Here is a 24422-nt window from a genome sequence, read left to right as displayed (position 1 = left end):
CACCCACATGGCAGCTCACAACTGTCTCTAACTCCAAGATCTGACACCTTCACACAGACATAGATGCAGGCAAAACACCAATGCCTATAAAAATAAAAAAAATTAACAGCTGGGCAGCAGTGGTGTACACCTTTAATCTCAGCACTTGAGAGGCAGAGACAGATGGATCTCTGTGAGTTCGAGGCCAGCCTGGTCTACAGAGCAAGTTCTAGGACAGAGCTACAGAAAAACCCTGTCTCAAAATATCAAACAAAAACAAAAACAAAACCAAAAAACAAAAAAAAAAAAAAGAAAAAGGCTTACAATCAATCACTGTCTCAAAATATCGAAAGAAAGAAAGGAAGGAAGGAAGGAAGGAAGGAAGGAAGGAAGGAAGGAAGGAAGGAAGGAAGGAAGGAAGGAAAGGTTAACAATCCATCACTGATAGATCATTCCCTAACTCTGAATACATGAAAGATCACTACAAAGCCCGGTGTGGTAGACCTAGCAATTCTGGAGGGCACAGTGGGGGCGGATCCACTGAGCCTAAAGACAGAGGCTAGCCTGGGCAATACAGACCCCCATCTCAGTAGCTGTTACAGTTTAAAGGGGTGGTGCATGGTAATCACAACAGAACTGTTGGACAAAAACAACAAAGAGGGCTGGGACAGAGCACTGGCCTAAATGAGGCCAGTGTGCCACCCTGCCAAATCCCCACCCCCAAACAAACAGAAAAGAAGACTGCAACTAATTTCCTCTGCACAGAACTAGGAAGCTGTGTAAAGTACATTTTCCTGATCTTAAATTTTATACTTGTGGGCATTCTGTTCATTTGCAAAAAAAAAAAAAAAAAAAAAAAAAGTCTTACTACTTTTCATATGTGGATAGGTTTCTGCTATGTAACCCACACTAGCTTTGAGCTTGCACCAATTCCTTACCTTCAGCCTTCTCAGTGCTGGGAGCCTCCACATCCAACTCTAAAATTCTTTCTTTCTTTCTTTTTTTTTTTGAGACAGATCTCATTACACAGCCACAGTCTAGTCTTGAACTCACACAGAGATCCACCTGCCTCTACTTCCCATGTGCTGGGATTAAGTTTACTCGGTTTATCTAAATGGTTTTTTTTTTTTGGTTTTTCAAGACAGGGTTTCTCTGTGGTTTTGGAGCCTGTCCTGGAACTAGCTCTTGTAGACCAGGCTGGTCTCGAACTCACAGAGATTCACCTGCCTCTGCCTCCCGAGTGCTGGGATTAAAGGCGTGCGCCACCACCGCCCGGCTCTAAATGGTTTTTTAAGAAAAAGACTCAGACTAGAACACCCACATAGTTCCAGCACTCAAGAAGATAGGCTAAGGCAAGGTCTCACTATGTTGCTCTGGCTGGCCTCTCAGTATGTAGACCAGACTGGACTTAAAGAAATCTACCTGCCTCTTATTCCCACCCAAATGCTGGGATTAAAGGCATGTAGCATCACTCTGGGCTTTTTTTTTTTTTTTTTTGGTTTTTCGAGATAGGGTTTCTCTGTTGTTTTGGAGCCTGTCCTGGAACTAGCTCTTGTAGACCAGGCTGGTCTCGAACTCACAGAGATCCGCCTGCCTCTGCCTCCCAAGTGCTGGGATTAAAGGCATGCGCCACCACTGCCCGGCCACTCTGGGCTTTTTAAATTTAAAATTACATTTATTCATTTTGTATTTTGCCTGCAAGTATATCTGTGCACTGCCTGTGTGCTTGGTGCCCTTAGAGGTCTTAAGAGAGAAATGGAGTTATTGAGGTTATGAGCCACCAAAGGGGATACTCGAGTCTAACCTCAGTTCTCTGCAAGAGCTACAACTCTTAATTGCTGAGTCATCTTTTACACACACACACACACACACACACACACACACACACCACAGCACATGCACGGTGATCAAAGACCACTTTATAGAATCAGTTCTCCTTTCACCTTTATGTGAGCCAGGGATTGAACTCAGGCTGCCAGGCTTGTACAGCAGTAAGTGGTTTTATCTGTCTCACCGACACAACAAATCTAAAGATCTAGCAAACTGTCTTTGCTTCATGAAGGACCTACTGGGGCAGGAAGTTTATCCAAGCAGCTCACCACTGTGTCCCTTGATCCTAGGACTGGATCAGGTATGGTCCCCGGTTGTATTTGCAAGTAGTTCCAGTTACTCAGGAGACTGAGGTAGAAGGACAGCCTGAACATAGGAGTTCAGGATCAGCTTGGGCCACAAAAACCAGACCTCTCAACTGTTTCTAACCCCAGTTCCTGGAAATCAGATGCCCTTTTCTGGTCTCTCTGGGCATGGAATGCCCATGGTACACATACATGCAGGGCATGCACAGAAAATATAAATACCCCCAAAAGTATTTTTTAAAAGATTTAATTCGTATTGCTTCAAATATAATTCCATGTCTAATAAAACAAGAATGGGAGCTCTGAAGCGTTATCTTGGCCTCCTCTGACAGCTGACCTCAGGATAGCCACAAACTTGGGAACTGATGTAACTGAGTTCAGATCGTGATACTGTTGTTGACTCACTGTGGGAAGGGGGCTGGCAGGGTGTTTCCTGGGAAGAGATCACTTGCTCTTGGGGAAGAGGGCCTTAGACAACAGACTTGAGGTCCACCAAGGTCACACAGGTGCGGCAGTGGGTTCCACCCTTGCACCACAAAAACAAACAAACAAACAAACAAACAAACAAACAAACCAGCTCAGGATGATACCAGTAGTCCTAGTCCTAGCACTGTGTAGATGAGGTAGGCAACAGTGCTGGTCTGAGCTTTAGAGACCCAGTCTTAAAACAATAAATCAAAACACCAAAAAAAAAAAAAAAAAAAGAAAGAAAGAAAGAAAAGAAAAAAAAGAAAAACTAATTTGTATGTCAAAATCCATTTCTAATGCAAGAGTTAAGCAGGACTTTGGCAGACATAGTAGTACACATCTATTTTCTGGGCAGGAGGTGTCAAAAGATAAGTTTGAAGCTGGGGCTGGAGAGACGGCTCATAGTTAAGAGCACTATGGTTGCTTTTCAATAGGACCCTGGTTCAATTCCCAGTACCCACAGAGCAGCTCATAACTGTATGGATCTCTAGTTCTAGGGGATCTGATATTCTCTTTTGGATTCTGCATGCAAGCCAAAAGAGGACCTGTTTCAAAAAAATGGGGAGGGGCAGGCTTTTGGGAGGTAATCAGTTCATGACGGTTCCACCTTCATGAGATACCCACCCATGGAAGCATGTTCATCCCTCTCACTTCCACCCTCTACGGCCCTCAGCAAACAATGAAAAGAAAGCCTGCAGTACCTTCATTTTGAACTTCCAGCTTCCAGGGTGTGAGCAATAAATTTCTGCTGGGCAGTTCAGTGGCAAAGTCTCTGGTTCCAACCTAAGCAGCACCAATGGGGATACATATATTCCCACTCAGACAGTGCGAAGGAAAGTAAACATTGATAGTAAAGAGAAAAGTGGTCTACTTGTATGGATCCTATAGTTTGACTTTTTTGCTGTTATTTTTTGGAACAGGATTTCAAGCTGCCCAGGCTGGACTCTATCTTGAATAGGTAGATGAGGATGAAACTGAATTCCTGCCCTAGCTGCCCAAGTATGTGTATCACCACAATAGCTGGCATCTATTTCTGTGGTCTTCTGTTTTTGAGACAGGGTCTCACTATGTAGACCAGGCTGGCCTTGAACACACCAAGACCTGCCTCAACCTCCCAAGTGCCAGGGCACCCCCCCCCCCCACACACACACTGAATTCATTTTCTTTCCCTGAAAGGCTGTCATTAAACCTATGGCAGGAATAGGATGAACAGCAGCTCCCTTTCACAGTGCCTGATAAAAGCTCAGACAAGCCCATCTCATCTCCCAGGATATTTTCTGAGATGAAAGGAGCCTTCCTAACATCCAGTTCAGAAGAACAAGCCAGAGAAGCAAAAACAGAGACCTGGATCACACAAAGAACTAAGTTTGTTCCTGAATCCTGTCCATGAAACTGACAATACTGGGGCAGTCAGGAGACCTGAATGGGTCAAGCTTTACCATCCAGAAAAGGAGTCTGCTGATTACCTGGGGGCCCTTACCACAGGGTCTCCAAAGGTCAATTTGATCTGGCTTTCCTCCTGCCCATGTCCCTCCCTCCTCTTCCTTCACCAACATCTCCAGGAATGGGCATCTCTGTCTGTTACCCTTCCTTCTTGCTCTTAGTGGGCCCTGCACTCTAGCTTCTGCCTGAGGCAGCTCCAGATTCTTCCAGAGCCCAGCAGCTGTTCTGCCTGTCCTCATGAAGTCCTGGCCTGGGTAATGCCACCAAGTCTGACTCAAGCCTACCCTTCCAAGTCACCGTCCACTCTGAGTGACTTCAGACGCCAAAGACAGAGCAGAGGACACAAAGTTCAAGTGCAAAGTCCAACCCTGAGGTGACAGGTATAACTAATAACAGTGGTGGAGTTGAGGGAGGATGGTTCCACTGTAGATGGGTCTTGCTGAGATGCACTGGAGACCATGCAGGACCATGGTAGCAAAAAAAGGGACACGATAAACAAGACAACTTCTTGTTGTATTGAGACATGGTACATGCAGGTAGTCCGGTCTGGCTCTGGACCCTGGCTAACAGCACCTACAGATCAGGTATGATGACTGGCTATCCCCATTTATCAAGTCAGAAAACTGAGACTTTAGTCCTAGCTACCTGGGAGGCTATATAGCAAGACATAACAAAACAAACTGAACAACAAACAAAATCATGCCTGGAGAACTCACATCTCTTAAAGTCTAGAAGCTCCAGTCCCTTATCTGATTGTCACAGTAGTACATAGAATAAAAACACATCCTCTGGTAGATTTTTTTTTTTCCCGTTTTTGTTTTGGCGCTGGGGATAGAACCTAAGGACCTTTGCATACCAGGTTAGTGCTCTTCCATCAAACTACACCTCTAGTGCTTCTTCTAGACCTTACATTATCTCTAGATGGCTTCTAGTACCAAATCTAATAAAAATGCTACATGAGTGATGTTAAAAGTCAGTAAGCTGCAGGGCCAACAAGACTGCTCACTAGTTAAAGCTTGCCTCCAGAATAGTGACCTGAATTTGATCCCTAGGACCCACATGGTAGAAGGAAAGAACTGACTTCCCCAAGTTATCTTCTGATCTTCATGCCCTGCCAAATAAACAGATTAACATTTAATAAAAACGTAAATACAGTCAGGCGGTGGTGGCGCATGCCTTTAATCCCAGCACTTGGGAGGCAGAGGCAGGCGAGTCTCTGTGGGTTCGAGGCCAGCCTGGTTTACAAGAGCTAGTTCCAGGACAGGGCTCCAAAGCTACAGAGAAACCTTGTCTCAAAACAAACAAACAAACAAACAACAACAACAAAAAACAACTCACAGACAGGGGCTGGAGCGATGGCTCAGCGGTTAAGAGCACTGACTGTTCTTCCAGAGGTCCTGAGTTCAATTCCTAGCAACCACGTGGTGGCTCACAACCACCTATAATGAGATCTGGTGCCCTCTTCTGGCCTACAGGCAGAATACTGTATAAATAAATATATCTTAAAAAAAAAAAAAAACCCTCACAGACAAACCAAACAAACAAAAAAGTAAATACATAAAATCAAAGAATCTAGTTATATGCCCTGCTAATCCCAGAATTTGGGAGACTGGACCGATAGCTAGATCCTGCCTCAAATGTCCCTGTTTAAGGGGATAATGAGAAGAAACAGGTCTGTTTAGGGAAGGAGGTGCAGTTCAATGGTAGAATGCTTGCCTAGCTAGCACAGGCTCTAGATTCCATCCTTAAAATCACACAAAGAAAGCAAATGAAGTGCGTAAATGTTCAATGTAAACAGAACACTGTTTCTGAATAGTTTTCAATTTATAGTCAACTATAGAGATATGGAACCTACAAACAGGTATTTCTGTATTCCACTAGGCTTAAATCTTTGACAATGCTTGCCGCTGGTGATGCAGAGTACTACTGGCCTGATATCAGTCTATAAAATGGATTAACACATGGGCTGGTGACATGGCTCAGTGGGTAAAGACACCTGCTGCTAAGCCTGGCAATCTGAGTTTGATCTCTAGAACCCACTGGAAAGAACCAACTCCCAAAAGATACTGTCTCAAACAAGCAGATGTTTGAGAGAGGGAAAGAGGGGGCTAACGATAGAGCCACTCCAGTCCTTAGCTGAATCAACACTACCAGCTATTATTGGTACTGTCTCTTTTGCACCTTCTTGTCTGTAAATTCTGTCGTCTTATGTCTTTCACTATCTCCTGGAACCTCTGCTGTTGCAGGGATTACCCACCAGGCAGGAGTCCATAAGGGTTGGTTTCTCAGCACTTTCACAGCTTAGTTCATCACACAGACAACAGGAAACTCCTATATCCCCCCCCCACCACCACAAACCAGACACCAGGTCATTCTTTTGTTGTTGATAGGGTCTCACTATGTTGCCCTGGCTGGCCTGAATTCACCTGCCTCTGCCACCTAGTACTGGGATTAGAGGTGTGTATTACCATGTCTGGTCACCAACTCAATTCCTGGTGGTGGGGAGCCATCCTACACAACTGTGTCTTGAGTCAATAAGCAATCCTGGCCTCCTAGAAACTGGGAGTGAGTGCCTTTACTCCCACCTATGACAACCTAAACAGGTCAGATACGACTGTGTCCTTATTTATCAGCTAGGCAAACCGAGGCCTAAAACGTCAGGGTCTCGGGGCTGAGAAGGGGGGCCTAGCAGTGGCACCTGACTCTTTCATCATAATGTCCACTCCTCCTCCTCTGTTCTGTTCTCTTAGAAAGCACCAGGTGCAGAAGTCCCACAGGTTCTAACTTTTGCACCTCTGCTGAGGCAGCACAGAGGAGAGTGGACAGGATGACGAGCATCCTTGGGGCACACAGACTGTGACATGTTACTTCTGACCTGCCGGATTCTCTCTCCCAACCCCACCCATCCACAGACAGAGAAGACACCATTAGCAAACAGGCCACTACTGCAGGTTTCAAAAAGAGGATTATATTGAAGAAAGGACTGCTTCAGTTTTATCATGTGCCAGATGGTGGTGAAAACACACAGGGCTGGCTAGTCATGGGCTTGAATGAACTCAAACACAGAGAAGAGCTCAGTGTAAACCAGGGGTAGAAGTCTGAGGATAGAGCGGAAAAGAATTCACAAGAAGGGGACACACTGCCTGAAGGTCTGCTCAGGTGTGCAGCTGGGCCAGGCAGGTGCTGTTTCGCTGACTCTGGCAATGAACCCCTGGGTCAGAGCTCACTCGCCAGCCTTCTAATGGGCCCTGTACAGCCCAAGTACAGACTTTTCCAGAAAACCCAGTTCATGAACCTGAGGTAGGAGGTGGAGGACAGATTTTAAGACACTCTGAATGGCTGGGCTGTGGTGGATCCCGCCTTTAATCCCAACATTTGGGAAGCAGAGGGATCTCTGTGAGTTCAAGGCCAGTCTGATCTACAGAGTGAATTCCATGACAGCCAGAGCTATACACAGAGAAGCCCTGTTTTGAAAAACCAAGGTGTGTGTGTGGGGCACTCTGGATGTAAGTCAAGGGATATGAACTTTGCCTGGGGGTGCTAGGGAGACCCATGAGATCCTCTAACCGGGTTCTTCTTTTCTGTGGCCAGGATCTTTGCCCCACACCAGGTGTCATCCCTCACTCTACCCTCACAAAGACAAAACATTTTGGTAACTCAGCAGGAGCCTGGCGCACACTCAATAAAAGCTTTGAATGTGTTGTCCTCATCCAGAATACCTGTCCCCCAACCAAACTTCCTTCTAATTCAGATCATGGTTCTTCTTTGACTACACAATGGAAATATCTCTGCCTCCACACTACTGACCATCTCCTCGCCTTCTTGAACAGAGCAGCTAGTTTTCTCTGTACTTTGGGGGACCATTTCCTTGGTCTACGTATGGTCATCACAATCTGAACAGGATTCGCCAGAGCCAACTTCTACTGAATGTGTTACTCAGAGCAGCTCTTTCAGTCCCAGCAAGGGAATGGGCACAGAGCACTGAAATCGAGCTGTCCACTTCAGCCTGTCTGCTTGTTGTGCTTGTCTCAGGTTCTTACTGAGAAGCAGGTATGACCAGTGCATCTTCTCTTCTAGCTTCAGGTGGAGGTGCCATCTGATCATTTCTGCCTCCATACTGCAGGGCCAACAAACTCCTACCAGTTCTGCATTCCAGCTGTGACTAGTTGACACCATCTGTCCTCAATACCCCACCCAGCTGATGCCTGGGAACAGCCAGTCTATGCCCATGCAGATTCTCTTGGTCCAACCAGGCAGGAAATAGTCCCTTGTCCTTCAACAGTCAAAATGCAAGACCGCAGCAAGAACCAGTGGTTGGAACACAATTATAAAGGTTCTGAGGGATACCAGTCCAACTAACAGTGACAGCTGGTGGGGCAGGAGGGGTTCTATTGGAGACAGGGCTTTAAGGAGAGCTGCAGCAGCAGCAGAGTGAAGAGAACAATGCCAGCCCCATCCGCTGCTGGTCCAGCCCCCAGCCCCAACAGAACCAAGAGACTAGGGCAGGGGCAGCTGTTGGTGGTGCTGGTCTGGAAACTCCAAGGAGATAAGGGGACAGGGAGAAAAGTCATCATTAAACCCAGGACTGGCTGGTACCAGTCACCCAGAAGTTTGTGGTTCCTGCCTCTGGTGTCCAATCAGTCACCAGGACATTCTGTGTGTGGTGGCTCGTGCCTATATATAATCTCAGCATTGGGATGTTGAGGCATAAGGGCCATAGTTCAAGGCTAGCCTGATCACATGGTAAGTTCAAGGTCAGCCTGAGCTACAGTAACGCTGAGACTGTTCCCCCCCAACCAAAAACAAAAATACTAAAAGCCTAACACACATACACCTGCCCATAAATACACTGTTCACCTTGCAATTAGTCCAGAGCTGGAGCAGTCTGATAAGAAACCAAAGTGAAGAGAACACAGTCTAGGCAAGCAAAACAAAATCCCACTCCTGAATCACTAAGCCCCACTTTATAATCACCTCCAATAGCTGTGGCCCTGGCTCTCAGAGCCTGAATGGAAGAGAAAGAGGAGCAGGCCTCAGTTGACAGGCCCCTACAACTACAGGGAAACCTGATCCATCTGCAAGGGGATTGATTAAGCCACTCCAGGGAGCCCAGAAAAGGCCAGGTCCAAGAGCCCATCAACAGGGAATCAGAACAGCAGGAATTTCTCTGCCGGTGCCCCAGGAGGGCCAACTCGATTTACTAGGCATAGGCCACAGTATAGTCATATGACCAGGGACAAGCCCCGCCCCGAACCTCAGCTTCTTTCTCTGAGAAGAGAAAGCCTAAGACCCAGCGGTGGTGAGCAATCAATGAGCTTATTCGCTGGCCTGCTTAGCAACTACCTGGCCTAGAAGGAGCACCACGGAGGGAGGATGGCTCCTGAGATCTGGAGCCCCCAAGGCAAAAGTCAACATGTGTACGTGCCTGTTTGGTCTCCAAGATACAACAGAGCTTCGGGCACTCATCATTCCAGTATTTTACCTCCGAGGGGACATAGAATTAAGGCCCAAGCAGCAGGTTGGGCCCGGAAAGCGAGGGAGCATAGACAGGATTGTGAGGTCTCGTCTCCTAGACTTGAGCCCCCAAGTTCCGGCGCCAGAAGGTGGAGAACGAATACAGGACTCAGGTAAAGACTGCTGGGCTGGCTGCCTCCTTACAGGGTGGGTGGGGTGGGGGTGGGGGGTGAAGAGTGGGCATCCCGACGGAAAACACGATGTTGGAGCTAGGTATCCGAGGTATTCGGAGCAGCCCACGCAAACTCCCACCCACCCGCTGGCCGGTCCCTGCGAGCAGTTGGCCGAGGCTCCAGAGGAGTGGAAAAGAGGAAACCCCCTGGTTCTGACCCTGAGCAAACACTTGGGGAGGGGGGCGAAGATCCCTTAGGTCACACTAGTTTTCCCTCACCTGCCCCCACTTTCCACCGGCCCAGCCCACCGGTCCTGCGCCTCCTCCAAACTCCCAACACTCAGTCGTAGTCCCCAGCCTTACCTGGCGCCCCCGGATGTCGCTTACCCCCACATCTCGGAGCCCTGACCTCGCGTGACCCCCTGCTAACATCCCTGGGAGCTCCAGTCCGCCCCCACTCGAGCAGGCTCCGCCCACACCCACCAAGTCCGACTTCCCGGGCTTTTCCTTGCGGCCCCTCCAGGCCTGTAACCTGACCCGCCCACCCCCTCCCCTGTGCTCCCTACCTGTAGGCTCCGGCTCTCCCGGTCCCCTCCAGGCCCTTTCCCTCGGGCCGCCCAGCCTTCCCCCTCCCCCCCCCGCCGCCCTGGCCAGCCTGAGGCCTCCCCTCCCCCTCCGGCCTCGCCCGCCGCCTCCTCACGATTACCCCCTCCGGCCCGGCGACTTCCAGGAGCCCGCGACCGGCGCCTCCCTCCGGCCGCCCTTAAGCCCTGCGGGCCTGGCTCGAGGCTGGACGCCGTAGGCCGCCAGCTGAGGCCCGGCCACCTCAACCTCTCCCTCCCGCCGCTGTCAGCATCGCGGATTCGGGTTCTCGCTCCCAGCCGGGCGCCCCGGGGCCTCCCCTCTCGGCCCTCGGCCGGAACCTCGGATGTCCTCGGGCCGCCCCGGCGGGAGGAGGCCGGAATTGGGCCTGGGGCGGGCCATCTCACCTGCGCTGTGGCCGCGCTCCGGGGCCTCCCGGCGGGCTCCGCAGCGGCAGCTGGGGCCGGGCCTGGGCCCGGGGCGCGCCCCCCTGCGCCTCGGCCTCGGCCTCCGCCTCTGCGGCCTCCGCGGCCTCCGCCTCAGCAGCAGTGGTAGCCGCGGCGGCCATTCATTGTGGGCCAGGCCGCCCCAGCCGAGCGCCGAGGAAGCGCACGGCGCAGCCGGCAGGGAGGAAACGGCTGCGGCCCCGCCCCTTAGGCAAGCTTAGCTGCGCTCCGAGCGCTTTAGTTCTCACCGGCTTCTTCCAGGCTCTCTCTTCTGTGGACTCCTAGTTAGTTGGGCGATTATGGGACGGTTTGCCCTGTTTGCTCTAAAATGAAAACAGTGACTAACGACTGTTGTTCCAGACACAGTTTTAAGCTCTTTATGGAAATGAGGTTTCATGGAACGGAGGAAACTCGCTCAAGATCACACAGAAGGAAGGGACTGAATGCCACAACTTTTAAACGGAGGCTCCAGAGGCCAATAAACCTAAGATTTAGGGTCCTTACGCGATGCCAAGTTCTGTTAGCATTTTGCACTAACTTGGATAATTATGTTTTATAACGTTAAAGCAGTCTGGCAACTTTTCAGATGGAGAAAGCACTGGACTGGAGAGAGAATCCTCGGCGAGTGAGAGTGTGCACGGCTCTTCCCGTATAGAGTTAAGTTCCCAGCACCCATGTCAGGTGGCTCACACTGTTGCCGTTAACTAGAGGGGCCATCACCTCTGCTCTTTGGGGACTTGCACACAAGCGCACATACACAGACGTAAAAATAAAATAAAACTAAAAAGTACTGCCAGACCTGATAATTAATGTCTATAATTTCAGCATCTGGGAGACTGAGGCAGGAAACTCCCAACGAGGTTCAGTGCCGCCCTGAGCTACATAGTGAATTCCAGAACAACCTTCCACATTCCATTGAGAGAGAACTTGCAAGGCGAGCTAAGACAACTCACGCCACGGATGGCCACACTTTCCTGCCTTCATACTCAGAGGACCTATTGTCTAAGTGGCTCCTCCGCACACTTCCCAGACATTCGATTATTTAATCTTTGCCCTTTTTTGGAAGCTAAGATTCTTATTTACAGGTAAGGGAAAGGAGAGCCTTACATTTTAAGTAACTTGCCTAAGAGTGTGTGGTGAAACTGAGATTCAAAGCCAGCGAATCCTATTCCAGAGCCCGAGTTAACCTGCAAGTTGTACACAGGAGACAACTTAAAGTGCCAACTTCCTCAGTTTTTTTTTTTTTTTTTTTGCCCGAAACTAAACGGTAATGAAATTCCCTTGTAGAAGACTTGCATTATTGAAAATCACCCATGTAGCCTATTCCGCGCATTCCTTTCCTGGAAGAATATTGGTCCTGGTCGCCCACCATAAGTAGTGTAGCTAATTGGCCAATTGTTGTCATGTGATCGGCCCGCCCTCTTTGCCAACATGGCCGCTCCCAGGTTCTAATGAGGGAAGCGTGCACCGCGACTTGTTGGGTCTTGTGAGCAGAGAGGTGAAGCGGCCCGTGTGTGTGTTTGGGTGGATGGGTGGGTGGGGATGGGTCTGTGTCGCTGGCCTCAGGCTCTTTGGGGTCCAGTGCCTTTGGAAACGCAGGCCTTATCGAGGCCACTGGGTTTTAGGTCCTGCTTTATAGATGTGTAGGCCACCCCCGCCCCGGAATGCAGCACTCTGACCTCCTTGTGCCCTTTCCCTTCCCTCGGAAACGGCAGGAGGGTTGAGGCGCCCGTGGATGTCCCACGCCAGGGCGATCCTGTGGTTAAGCCGCCCTCTCCGTCCGGCCCGCATCCTCTGTAGAGCTCAGTTCATGGAACAGAAAGCCCAGGGGCCACCCTCTCCGCCAGCGATGGAGAACGGCACACAGCCCTGCGAAGAGCGCCCACCCGCGGCCCCGGAGGCGACTATCACCGAGGGCGCCGCCAAGATCGTCTTCCCCAACGCCAACGAGGTTTTCTACAACCCAGTGCAGGAGTTCAACCGGGATTTGACGTGAGCAAGAGTCAGGGGTCAGCTTGGCCAAGGGGATTGGGTCAGTGAGGTAGAAAATATTCTGGAGTATCACTGCGGGACGCGAGCTACTCGAAGGCCAATATTCGGGAGGGAAGAGTTGGTAGGAAGGAGTAAGTCAAATTTTAATCCAAGGCCAGCATCTTGAAAGTTGAAGGCACGCACCGGGGGTTTTATTGCAAGGGACAGGGTTATATATGCCTTTTAGTGTTCTCTGGTGTTCAAGGCGTGTGACTCCCCATTTTCCTTTTCTTTACAACTCGATGGTGGACTCCCAAGAGCTGGTTCCTGTAGTTGTATTCACACAGACTTGTTACTTTTCTGCGAGTCGAATTTCACATCACTTTATATGCTTTGAATTGAGGGCTGAGGCCAACCTTGAAAAGGTCACTATCAGATTTTCTGGGTTTAACGATCTAAAGCTACAACAGTTAACAAACATCTTAACAAACTTTATCTAGAGTTTGGTGCAAAAGGGAGGACATTTTGCATTAGGGAGGGACAACCACCTTTCAAGAAGATTGAAGGGAGGATTTCAGACCTGGGCCACAGCTAACACCCTGGCATACAGGGGTTTGCAAGCTGACCCTCCCCGCCATCCACTCTTCCAGATGTGCTGTGATCACTGAGTTTGCTCGAATTCATCTTGGGGCCAAGGGAATCCAGAGTAAGTGGAAGTTCAGGCCTGGGGGTGGGGGCGTGTCACATAAAGCTCACTTCCCACTCTTTCCGCTCTCTCTTTGGGCTCCTGAAGGCTCTGGGTTCTCTACTCCTCCTGCCTTTCTCACGGGGCTTGGGGAAAGACTTTTCTGCCATGTCATCAGGATTTTGATGATTTGAAAGTTACGGTGAAATTTCTTAAGAGGAGCGTTTATGGTAGCGTCTGGTTTTTGCCTGGGTGACTGCAGTCAAGGTGCCAGGAGAGAAGGACTTGCAGAAAGTGTCTGTGACCTTGTCCGAGCAAGAGGAGGTAAAGGCTGAACAGGAAGAGAAGGAAACCCTGGCCTCAGGAGAGCAACCTCGGACAGCTGCCGTCGGTGAGATCTGTGAGGTAGGGCCTGAGTAAGCAGGGGCAGCTTGGGGGTCTGGGTGACAGGAAAGAGCCACGGAGCTATAGAGGGTGGTAGTGGGAGATCCACGGGAGCCAAGAAGAAAGATGGAGACTTGAGCGTCAGCCAGGGAAAGTACATGCCAAGAAAGCCTGAGTTTGATCCCCAGACTCCATGGTGGAAGGAGAGAACTGACTCAGTAGCAAGTGAAAACTAAAAAGGTGTTGCTCACTTCTAACAGGAAGGTCTACGAGTGCTGGAAGGCCTGGCAGCCTCCGGTCTGCGCTCCATCCGGTTTGCCCTAGAGGTTCCTGGCCTCCAGTCTGTCATTGCCAATGATGCCTCTGCCCGGGCTGTAGAGCTCATGGACCGAAACGTGCGCCTCAACGGTGTGGCACATCTTGTCCAGCCCAACCAGGCAGACGCCCGGTAGGTTAACTGGCTGTTGTTGTTGTCATTGCGGGGTGGTACTGGAAATGGAACCCAGGACTTTGTGCATGCTAAGCAATAGCTTCCAGTAGGTTCTGGTCAGGCCTGCCTCTAGCCTGCAACTCACACCTGGAATGAGGCTGACTGGGGACAGCCCTAGTCCTGTTCACCTTGGGTGGGTTAGCCTCTTCAAACTCTAATTCCCTCGTTTCTAAAAGAATAATAGTTTTACAGGAGTTATACAATGATATTTTTCTAATTTTTATTTTATTTCTCTGGTTTGAGAAAGTACCAGTAGGTCCTCAGGCTTGTGTTGGAAGTGCTTGTACCCACCCAGCCATCTGGAGAGTCGTCTTCTGAGTCAGTCATGTGCTGAAATACATAGTCTAGAACTAGCTTTGTAGAAGATGACCTTGAATTTCTTAGAATTTAAAAAAAAAAAAACGTACTCATTTTATGTGCATGAGTGTTTAGCCTACACATGTGTGCCTGGTGCTCTAAGGTCAGAAGAAGATACCAGACGCCCTGGAAAGGGAATTAAGTTGTGAGCCATTGGGTGCTGGGAAATGCGCTCAGGTCCTCTGCAAGATCAACAGGTGCTCTCAACCAGGGAGCCAACTCTCAGGCCATGTTTATTTTATATTTATTTCATTTGTTTGTTTTTCAAGACAGGGTTTCTCTTTGTAGCTTTGGTGCCTGTCCAGGAACTCACTTCTGTAGACCTGGCTGACCTCGAACTCAGAGAGATCCTCCCGATTCTGCCTCTCCAGTGCTAGGACTAAAGTCATGCACCACCACCACATGGCTATTTTTTTGTTTTGTTTTATTTTGTTTTTAATTTTTAAATTACCTTTGTTTGGTTTGTTTGGTTGGTTTGTGTGTGTGTACACAGAATTTACAGCAGTCATATCTGTCTTTCCACATGTGGGTCTGGGGATAAAAGTCCTATCCTAGGTGGCCCTGACCTTATGTAGCCCTGACTGGCCTGAAACTCTGAGATCTGCCTCCCAAGTGCTGGGATTGTTACCACCACACCTAGCTCCGACGGTGAATTTCTGATACTTGAGTCTTTCTTTACTGAGTGCTAGGATTACAGGCGCACAGTACCACACCTGGTTTATTCAGTAATGGGGATCAGATGCAGCCCTGAGCCAGGTAAGCACTCTGCCAATGGAACTACATCCCCAGCACGCAAAGCCTCTCTCGTTGAGATGCTGTCTTGTGTAGCTCGTGCTGGTCTCTTAATAACTGTGTAGTTGTAACCATGAACTATCAATCTCCTGCCTCCACCTTTGTGCTAGGATTACAGACTTGATTGCAAGATATTTGGGCTTTTTTTTTTTTTTTTTTTTTAATGGTCTCACTTTGTAGTCCTTTATGGCCTGGAAGTCATAGAAATCCAGTTGCCTCTGTCTTCCCAGTGCTGGGGTTAAAGGTATGAGTTACCACACAGGCCCATAGCAGGATTCTTAAATAATAGAAGTGTACTGCCCAGACTTTGTACAAGGGTGTTGTTTAATGATGAGAACTGGGACTCACTACGGGGATTTGTTTTGACACATGGTCCCACCAATTTGAACTCATGGTTTTCTTCAGTTTTCCAAGTAGTTGAGATTATGAATTTATACCAGAAATCACTTTCCTTTCTGACATCTTAAGCATGTATTACACTGCCAATCTCTCTTGCCTCAGACTCTTTCTGGAGCCTGCTTCCACTCTGTCGCCAAATGCCTGCCCTTTGTCTTGTTTTTAAATTTTAAATATTTTATGTATCTGATTATTTCGCCCGTAGGTATGCATGTACACCAGATGAATGTCTGAGGAGGGCTTTGGATCTCCTGGAACTGGAGTCATGGGTCGTTGGGAGCCACCTTGTGGGTTCTGGGCACTGAATGTGGGTCCTCCGCACAAGGAGCGAGGGTCCTTTAGAAGCCATTTCTCCACCTATGTAGACCAGGATAGCCTAAAACTGTCAGAGATTTGCCTGCCTCAAGGGCTGAGGTTAAAGGTGCACACCTGGCTTTTGAAAAACTTGTGACTATAATGCTGTGTGTTTGAACAATCATATGGTTTGAATTTGAGTGCCTTGTTTTAAAAATCAGTCTCTTACATGTATTTGTTTGTTTATTTTATTTTATTTTTTTGAGGCAGGGTTTCTCTGTAGCTTTGGAGTGTGTCCTGGAACTAGCTCTTGTAGACCATGCTGGCTTTGAACTCATACAGATCCACCTGCTTCTGCCTTCTGGGTGCTGGGATTAGAGGCGTTCCCCACCACCGCCCGACACATGCCTTTATTTATGGAGGGTACACTAGCCACAGCTGAGGTTAGTTCTCTTCCCACCGTGTGTATCCTAGAGAGTCAGGTTGTCAGTTTTGGTGGCAAGACCCTTTACCTGCTAAGTCATCTCTCTATACCCCCTCAATTCACTTTTTTTTAAAAAAAATTCTATTTATTTATTATGTATATAGTATTCTCAGGGTTCAGCCTGCATGTATCCCTGCAGACCAGAAGAGGGCACCAGATCTCATTACAGATGGTTGTAACCCACCATGTGGTTGCTGGGGACTGAACTCAGGACCTTCGGAAGAACAGTTAGTGCTCTTAACCACTGAGCCATCTCTCCAGCCCCACTTTTAAAAATTTTTATTTATATGCGTGTCTGAGTAAATATATGCACCTTTGTGCGGGTACCCACACAGGCCAGAAGAGGGTGACTGATCCCTTGGAACAAGTTAGGCAGGTATAAGCCAGCCAACTTGTATGCTGTGGACTAAACTTGTGTTCTCTGGAAAAGCAGGAAGTGCTCTTCTGAGCCAGCTCCTCATCTCTGCCCCCCCCCCCCCCTTTTTTTAGGCAGGGCCTTAACTTTGTAGCAGAGGAAGTCTCAAGCTCATGACAGTCCCTAACCTCAGCCTTACAGCTGCAGGGATTCCAGCTGTGGTATGGGGCTTGCCAGCATGTTAGCCTTGGGTTCAGTTGGGGAACTGGTGTCTGTAGATTGCCCTAACGGTACAGGTGTGTTATCACCCTGCTGGGCTTGGTAATTATTTTTGTCATGAGAACATTGTACTAAGATACATGAAGATTGTTATATCAATGGGTAGGACTAGAGAGAGAGCTCATTGCCTGCTTACTCAGAGGACCTGAGTTCTGTTCCCAGCAACATCAAGGCAGCCCCAGAGATCTAACTCCCTTCTCTGTCCTCCGAAGACACCAGATATGTGCATGATGCACAGGCATTGTGCAGATAAAACACCTGTGTGTACTAAACAAATCATTTATTTTTTTTTTATTTTTTATTTTTTTTTGCTTTTTCGAGACAGGGTTTCTCTGTGGTTTTGGAGCCTGTCCTGGAACTAGCTCTTGTAGACCAGGCTGGTCTCGAACTCACAGAGATCCGCCTGCCTCTGCCTCCCAAGTGCTGGGATTAAAGGTGTGCGCCACCACCGTCCGGCAAATCATTTTTTTTAAAAGTCACCAGTTAAGAGACGCTAACTGCTGTTGATTGAGCTGGCCTTCAGCTCAGGGTTTTTCCAGCTCCCTGGAGTCTACAGGCGTATGTGTCATCAAAACTGGTTCTACTCAGTAGCATTTTTGCTGCTGTTGGTTTGCATTGGCATGATCTCAGTTTCCTGGGCTGGCCTTGAACTTAGAATTTTCTTGCCTCAGCCTCACAGTAAGCTAGGTCTGCACTACCAGGCCTGGCACAGACCCATTTTCTTGCTTCCCTTATTTGTTTGTTTATCTTTTACTTAGTGTCTGTATGGTCGTGTGTGTATTACAGCAGGCAAGTAGTGGTTGGAGCACAGCTGTGGGAGTCAGTTCCCTTCCACAGTTTGTCCAACTGCTGATAGGTGTGTTTGTCCACTGAGCCAGCTACGTTTATGATTGTGTGTGTGTGTGTGTGTGAGAGAGAGAGAGACAGACAGACAGACAGACAGACAGACAGATTTGTGAGCATAGGTACTGAAGAGGTCGGAACAGGGTGTCCAGGGTAGTCGTGCTGAGTCATCTCTGTATGGTGCTGAGAACGAACTTAAGTCTTCTGTAGCAGCAGCTTTCTGTCTTACTCACTGAGCCACATCACCAGCCCCTACAGTGCAGTGTCTTTATAGCTACAAGAGCCTAGGGACGGTCCTTCATATTGGCTGTTATTCGTCAGGGTTATACGTGGGGAGATTGAGACCTATGTAAAGCAGAAAAATCTTTTGGTTAACAAATGGCAAAAGGAAGCCAGACATAGTGGTGAATGCCTTTAATCCCAGCACTTGGGAGGCAGTGGCCAGGCCGACCTCTGTGCGTTCAAGGCCAGCCTGGTCTACAGAGTGAGTTCATGGACGGCCAGAACTACATATTGAGACCATCTCAAATAAAACAGAATTGAACAAACAAACTGCCAATAACTAAAGGGATTGGACTTTAGCTCAGTGTAAAAACACTTGACTAGCATGCATGAAACTCTGGGTTCCATCCCTATGGCTAAAAAAGATACAGAAAACCTCAAATGGCTAAGCTGACCTCAAATTCAAGGCCAAAATCAGTTAACCATAGGGGACAGGGCAGGGGCTTGGTTTGAGAGGCTGAGAACCTGGACCCCTCACATCTAGGATGCTAATGTACCAACACCAAAAGGCGTCTGAGCGTTTTGATGTCATTGACCTGGACCCCTACGGCAGTCCTGCCCCCTTCCTGGATGCAGCAGTGCAAGCCGTGAATGATGGAGGTGAGCCTGGCCCATAGCATCTAGAATGCCCAGGCAGGTATGTGGTCAGGGTGTTTGGAGGTCATCACTGCCCTGCCCCTCTCCACAGGTCTTCTGTGTGTCACTTGCACGGACATGGCAGTATTGGCAGGGAACAGCGGAGAGACGTGCTATAGCAAGTATGGAGCCATGGCCATCAAGAGCCGGGCCTGCCATGAAATGGTGAGTCCCAGCACACCTCCCTGTACTGATGACCTCCTCAGTGCCCTCGAATAGCCAGGATTGGTCCAGCCCAAGCTGTGACATGACTGGCAAGCAGATCCTTAACATCCTTTGCCAGTGGGCAGGAGTGGTTAGACAGTCATTTTTTTCTCCTAGAATTCTATAGTATAACCTTAAAAATAAATATTTTGTTAGGTGTGGTGGTGTATGCCAGCATTTGGTGGGCAGAGGCAGGTGGATCGCTTGTGAGACTAGCCTGGTTTAAATAGAGAGTTCCAGGACAGCCAAGGCTATACCGTGAAACCCTTTCTCAAAAAAAAAAAAAAGTTACATGTAGCATGTGTGTGTGTGCATAATTACACAACACACGTATTTTTGTGTGGAGGGGGCATGTGTGCCATGGTAAACATGGAAGTCAGGACAGCTTCCTAGAGTCCATTCTTTGCTTCCATCATTCGGATCCTGTCAGTCTTCATGGCAGGTGCCTTTGCACACTGGGCCATTGTCCCTTCCCCAAATGAGGATGCTAAGTATCGCAAGCAGGGCTCCTTCTGCAGCTGTCTCAGGTGCTGGATTATAGGGGTAGCACTCAGAGTGAAACTGGGTTTTCTTTTTTTAAGATTTATTTATTTATTTTTTATTTTTTTATTTTTTATTTATTATGTATACAACATTCTGCCTTGATGTATGCCCACACGCCAGAGGAGGGCGCCAGATCTCAGTACAGATGGTTGTGAGCCACCATGTGGTTGCTGGGAATTGAACTCAGGACCTCTGGAAGAGCAGCCAGTGCTCTTAACCTCTGAGCCATCTCTCCAGCCCCCTTAAGATTTATTTTATGTGTATGAGTGCTCTATCTGCATAGACAACTTTATGCCAGAAGAGGGCATCAGCACCCACTATAGATGGTTGTGAGCCACTATGTGGTTGCTGGGAATTGAACTCAGGACCTCTGGAAGAGCATCCAATGCGCTTAACCAGTGAGCCATCTCTCCAGCCCCGAAACTGGGTTTTCATGTTCTGCCTGGGAATGGACCTTGTGCATGCAAGGTGCTCTGCCACCGAGCCACACCCCAACACAAGAAATCATGGTGTTGAGGGTTTGAGACAGGCTAAGCTGGTCTTGAACTTGCTATTGTAGCTGAAGCTAACCTTAAACTCCAGACCCTCCCATCCACCTCCCAAATGTTAGGACAAAAAATATCCTAAGAAAACATTTTTTTTCAAGGTCTGAGTTCTAATCCTGGCTTAGTTGGTGACTCTGACTTCACCTTTCTGGGCCTTAGTTTTGCATCTGCAGAGCAGGTGTGGCCATGGCACCCACCCTGTGTGGTTGCTATGGGGAGGAAAAGCGGTGAGGGGAGGCATAGATTCCGTAAGGTCTCTTGCTGTCTCTTGTGAGCTGCACAGCGCCACCACCTTTTTCATGTCAAGAGGCTGGAAGCTGGCCCTGATAACACTCCCGTTGTCTATAGTGAGACATACTCTCAGCTTGGGTGGGTTAAATCACCGGCACGGCCTGCAGCCATGTAATACCTGCTACCAGCCACGGAAATGGAGGAACAGAAAACACCGGTGTCCCACAGCCAGGAAATGTGTGCATTTCCAAGCTTGTTCTTCCCAGTGCTAATGCTCACCCCTGCCACCAGGCCCTGAGAATTGTGCTGCATAGCCTGGACCTGCATGCCAACTGCTACCAGCGCTTCGTGGTGCCACTGCTCAGCATCAGTGCCGATTTCTATGTCCGGGTTTTTGTGCGCGTTTTCACAGGCCAGGCCAAGGTTAAGGCCTCAGCCAGGTAAGCCCGGCAGAGGGATCCTGATGAATTGAGGGAGGAGCCGAGTCTTGCCCTAGGAGACCTTCTTGGTGTCTGAAAAGGGACTGAGTTGATCTGAGGGAAGAGTTGAGGTGTAGTGACCACATCAGGAACTCATGGCTTCTCCTGGGCTTCCCAGCAAGCAGGCCCTGGTGTTCCAGTGTGTGGGTTGTGGAGCCTTCTACCTGCAGCGTCTTGGCAAAGCATCAGGAGACCCTGGTGGCAGGTGAACAAGGGTGTTTTGGATTGGAAGGATGTCTAAGGTTTCACTCTTCCAGCAGCCTCTCCTCAAACTGCCTCTTTACAGGGTCAAGTTCTCTGCAGCCTGTGGTCCTCCAGTGACCCCCGAGTGTGAACACTGCGGACAGCGACACCAGGTGGGCCCAGGTCAGAGAGGCAGTGGACCAGGGTCTTAGCCCTCACGCATTCATGCCCCTTGCTCATCCATACGCCATGTTTTCACAGCTTGGAGGCCCCATGTGGGCAGATCCCATCCATGACCTGGACTTTGTTGGCCGAGTTCTTGAAGCAGTGACCACTAATCCTGGCCGCTTCCACACCTCCAAGCGGATCCAAGGTGTCCTGAGTGTTGTTACTGAGGTATGAGCTGGATGGATATAGGGAAGGGAGGGTACCCTTCTGTGCCCGCCTTCCTTCCAGCAGCCCATGCTGCTCCATGCTTACCTCTCAGGAACTTCCCGACGTCCCTCTCTACTACACACTGGACCACCTGAGCAGCACCATCCACTGTAACACACCCAGCCTCCTGCAGCTTCGGTGAGGGCCTTTGGGGGCAGCTTGGACCATCAGAGTCTAGTGTGTGCCTGGGCAGAGCTGAGAGACCATGAGCCCTCCAGCGGATGCTTTGTTCTTTAATTCTTTGTATGTGTGTTTTGCCTGCACCTGCACGTGTACAAATACACCATGTGCATGACTAAGGAGGCCAGAAGAAGGTGTCAGATTTCCCAGGCTCAGAGTTACAGGGAATTGTACTCTGATGTGGACACTGGGATCCAAACCCAGAGTCCTCTGCAAGAGCAGCAAGTGCTCTTAACCACTGAGTCATCTCTTCAGCCCCCGAAAGGTGGTTTTGATGTCACAGTCAGTGATATGTCTTTGCTGTGGAAGAAACAAGCATGCCATTCCACGTGGCCTGCTTGTGATCTAACCTCTGCTTGTGGTCTCGGCACCCAGGTCAGCTCTCCTCCACGCTGGCTTCCGAGTCTCTCTCTCCCACGCTTGTAAGAATGCAGTGAAGACAGACGCTCCCCCACAAGCTCTCTGGGACATCATGCGTTGCTGGGTGAGGGCAGGTGACCCCACGATTCAAGGCAGGAGGACATGGAGGGGAGGGTGACTTGGGTGCACCTCAGGCCTAGCCTCTCTTCCACCTCTGTCCCCAGGAGAAGGAGTGTCCAGTAAAACGGGAACGGCTGTCAGAAAGCAGCCCAGCATTCCGGATTCTGGCTGTGGAGCCCAGGTACAGACAGACATGGAGGAGGGGACAGGCTACACACACACACACACACACACCGGCATAGCAGGTGCATGTGCACAGAAGACAGACACTTCAAGGGGAATCCAGAGCTACTGTCCCACCTTCTGCCCTCACCTTGTGCCCTTCCCACTCTTCTCTGCACCAGCTTTTCTTCAGCCCTCCGTATCTGTGAGTGTCTGGGTCAGAGGAACCTTCCATGGCTCTCTCCTCATAGTGGCCTGAACCCAGCACAAAGTCTGTCCCGCCTGGGCCCTTTGCCTGGGCCCTTGTCTCTCACTTCAGAGAAGCCTTCTGGACTGGACCACCCTATCCAGCATTGCATCCTGACTTAGGACTTCTACCAAAACAGTTACAGAGTAGTGCATGTCCTGACACGGGATTATTATTTCTTTGTGGTGCTGGGGATGGAACCTAGAGCCTTGTGCATGCTGGGCAAGTCTCTACCTGGGTTCACACCTCTGGCCCGAGTTACTTCTGATTTATCTTGTCTTGTCGATTGTCTGTTTCTGATGCTGCAAAGCCAAGCTCCATTGGGTCAGATCCAGGCCACTTTGTCAGAAATTCCCTAGGAAATCCAGGTGTTGTTAGACAATGGGAGAACTCTGAGCCTGGTAGACCTGTGGTGCTGCTTCAGGGTGGGCAGGTTCTGGGGCTGTGTTCACCCTGCATGGCTGCTGCCTCCAGCCCCCACCCATTTGTCCAGGCTAAAGGCCAACTTCAACATCCGGGAAGATGCCAACCCCAGCTCCCGCCAGCAAGGACTCAAGCGCTTCCAGGCCAATCCAGAAGCCAACTGGGGCCCCCGGCCCCGTGCCCGGCCAGGGTAAGTGTAATGTTGCAGAGGTGGGGCTTGGCTAGGGTGGGTTGAGCAAAGGAAAAGTAGGGTACCAGCCTCTCTCTGCATGGGGGCAGGGCAGCAAGTAAAGATCTGGAGGAGAAACGGAGGCTGCTACAAAATAAGCGGAAGGAGCCAGCCGAGGACCCAGCCCAGAGGGCAGCCCGCCTCAAGACGTTTCCCTGCAAACGATTCAAGGAGGTGATTTCCCTTCTTCCATCCTCCCTGCCACAAAGCCCGGGGGCAGGCTGACTGGGAGCTGAGGAAGGAATCCCAGCCCTGTGTCACAGCCCGGAGCTCCACACTCTCCATTTTCCCCGCCAGGGTACCTGTCAGCGAGGGGACCAGTGCTGTTACTCACACAGCCCTGCAGCGCCTGTGGTCTCTGCTGGTGCTCTCCTCACAGGCTGTCCAGAGACCACCACCAAGATCTCCCCTGGACCAGAGGCTGCTTCTGGGGGCACTGGGGGACCAGGTGTGGACTGAGACAGTAAAGAGATGTCACTTCTGCTGGTTGTCATTCTGAATGGGGAGGTTGTCTGCCTGAGGGACCCTTCCTGTCTGGGTCCTTGTTCCTGCCTGACTGCAGCTTTAAGTCTGACCTGGAAACTGATCTGGCTGTTCAGGAGAGCAGTTCATCAGGTGGCCACAGGGCGGCAGCTGCAAGCATGCTCGCCCTTTGCCCAGGCAGCTGCAAGCATGCTCGCCTGTCACCCGTCACCCTGCGCTGCCTCCCCTCTGACTGTCCAGGCATTTCCCCCAGCACCCCACTAGTCCCCCTGAAGTCTCTTATTGCCTGGTGTCTTGGGCCTCGCTCTCTCCAGTTGGTGTGGCGGAAGCCAGACCGGAAGCAGGCACTCTGTGCATCCGCTCCCAGACCAGGTGCTTCCTGCCCTGCCTGCTCTCAATAGGGATGTGACTGCTGAGAACACAGGCAGGGCAGGCGGCTGCCCAGACACCCAGTGAAGAGACTCTGTCCCCTTCCTCTGGAGTAGAGGGTTAGTAATGCTAAGAGGAGGGCAGGGGCATAAGCACACTTCACCAGCCGCTACGAAGTGAGGCAGTGGGCTGGCGACTTGAGCACTTTAACAAGGCTGGATGGCCACTGAGCACTCCCTGGGTGTGCCTACAATTCACCAAACACACGGGGCAGGCCTATTATACTACATAGAGCTCAGCTC

General features: G+C 49.9%; 2 protein-coding genes across 8 annotated transcripts in view; one reads left to right on the top strand and one right to left on the bottom strand.

The window, feature by feature from the left end:
* Nacc1 (nucleus accumbens associated 1) overlaps nt 1–10848 on the bottom strand; it is an 18857-nt gene extending 8009 nt beyond the window's left edge. The window contains exon 1 of the mRNA XM_057753260.1: nt 10641–10848. The gene's annotated coding sequence lies outside the window, so the exon portion shown is untranslated. The remainder of the gene's footprint in view (nt 1–10640) is intronic.
* Trmt1 (tRNA methyltransferase 1) lies at nt 9333–24422 on the top strand. 7 transcript variants are annotated; one of them, XM_057753254.1, is made up of 18 exons: nt 9333–9652; nt 11505–11764; nt 12480–12671; nt 13301–13356; nt 13598–13740; nt 13980–14167; nt 18776–18891; nt 18980–19092; nt 20742–20890; nt 21048–21134; nt 21216–21285; nt 21374–21508; nt 21600–21685; nt 22103–22211; nt 22312–22388; nt 23110–23229; nt 23319–23442; nt 23566–24422. In XM_057753254.1, the coding sequence occupies exons 2-18, from the start codon at nt 11640–11642 to the stop codon at nt 23725–23727; spliced, it is 2052 nt and encodes a 683-aa protein (XP_057609237.1). In that variant the 5' UTR covers nt 9333–9652; nt 11505–11639; the 3' UTR covers nt 23728–24422. The 7 variants fall into 7 exon arrangements, 6 of the variants coding, with proteins under 6 accessions (XP_057609237.1, XP_057609236.1, XP_057609240.1 ...); XM_057753253.1 differs by having other exon boundaries at nt 11266–11764; XR_009055721.1 differs by lacking the exon at nt 23566–24422 and having other exon boundaries at nt 11266–11764; nt 22552–23229; nt 23319–23347.

Source organism: Chionomys nivalis, chromosome 21 (genome assembly GCF_950005125.1).
Source record: "Chionomys nivalis chromosome 21, mChiNiv1.1, whole genome shotgun sequence".
Lineage (NCBI taxonomy): Eukaryota > Metazoa > Chordata > Mammalia > Rodentia > Cricetidae > Chionomys > Chionomys nivalis.
This window is presented reverse-complemented; position numbering and strand designations above follow the sequence as displayed.

Bases quoted from the DNA above. Each gene is read 5' to 3' on its own strand.
- Trmt1 (XM_057753254.1), top strand. From the start codon at position 11,640: ATGGCCACACTTTCCTGCCTTCATACTCAGAGGACCTATTGTCTAAGT. The intron at 13,741-13,979 runs GTAGGGCCTGAG...CACTTCTAACAG, and splicing joins CCGTCGGTGAGATCTGTGAG to GAAGGTCTACGAGTGCTGGA. The intron at 21,686-22,102 runs GTGAGGGCCTTT...CTCGGCACCCAG, and splicing joins CCCAGCCTCCTGCAGCTTCG to GTCAGCTCTCCTCCACGCTG.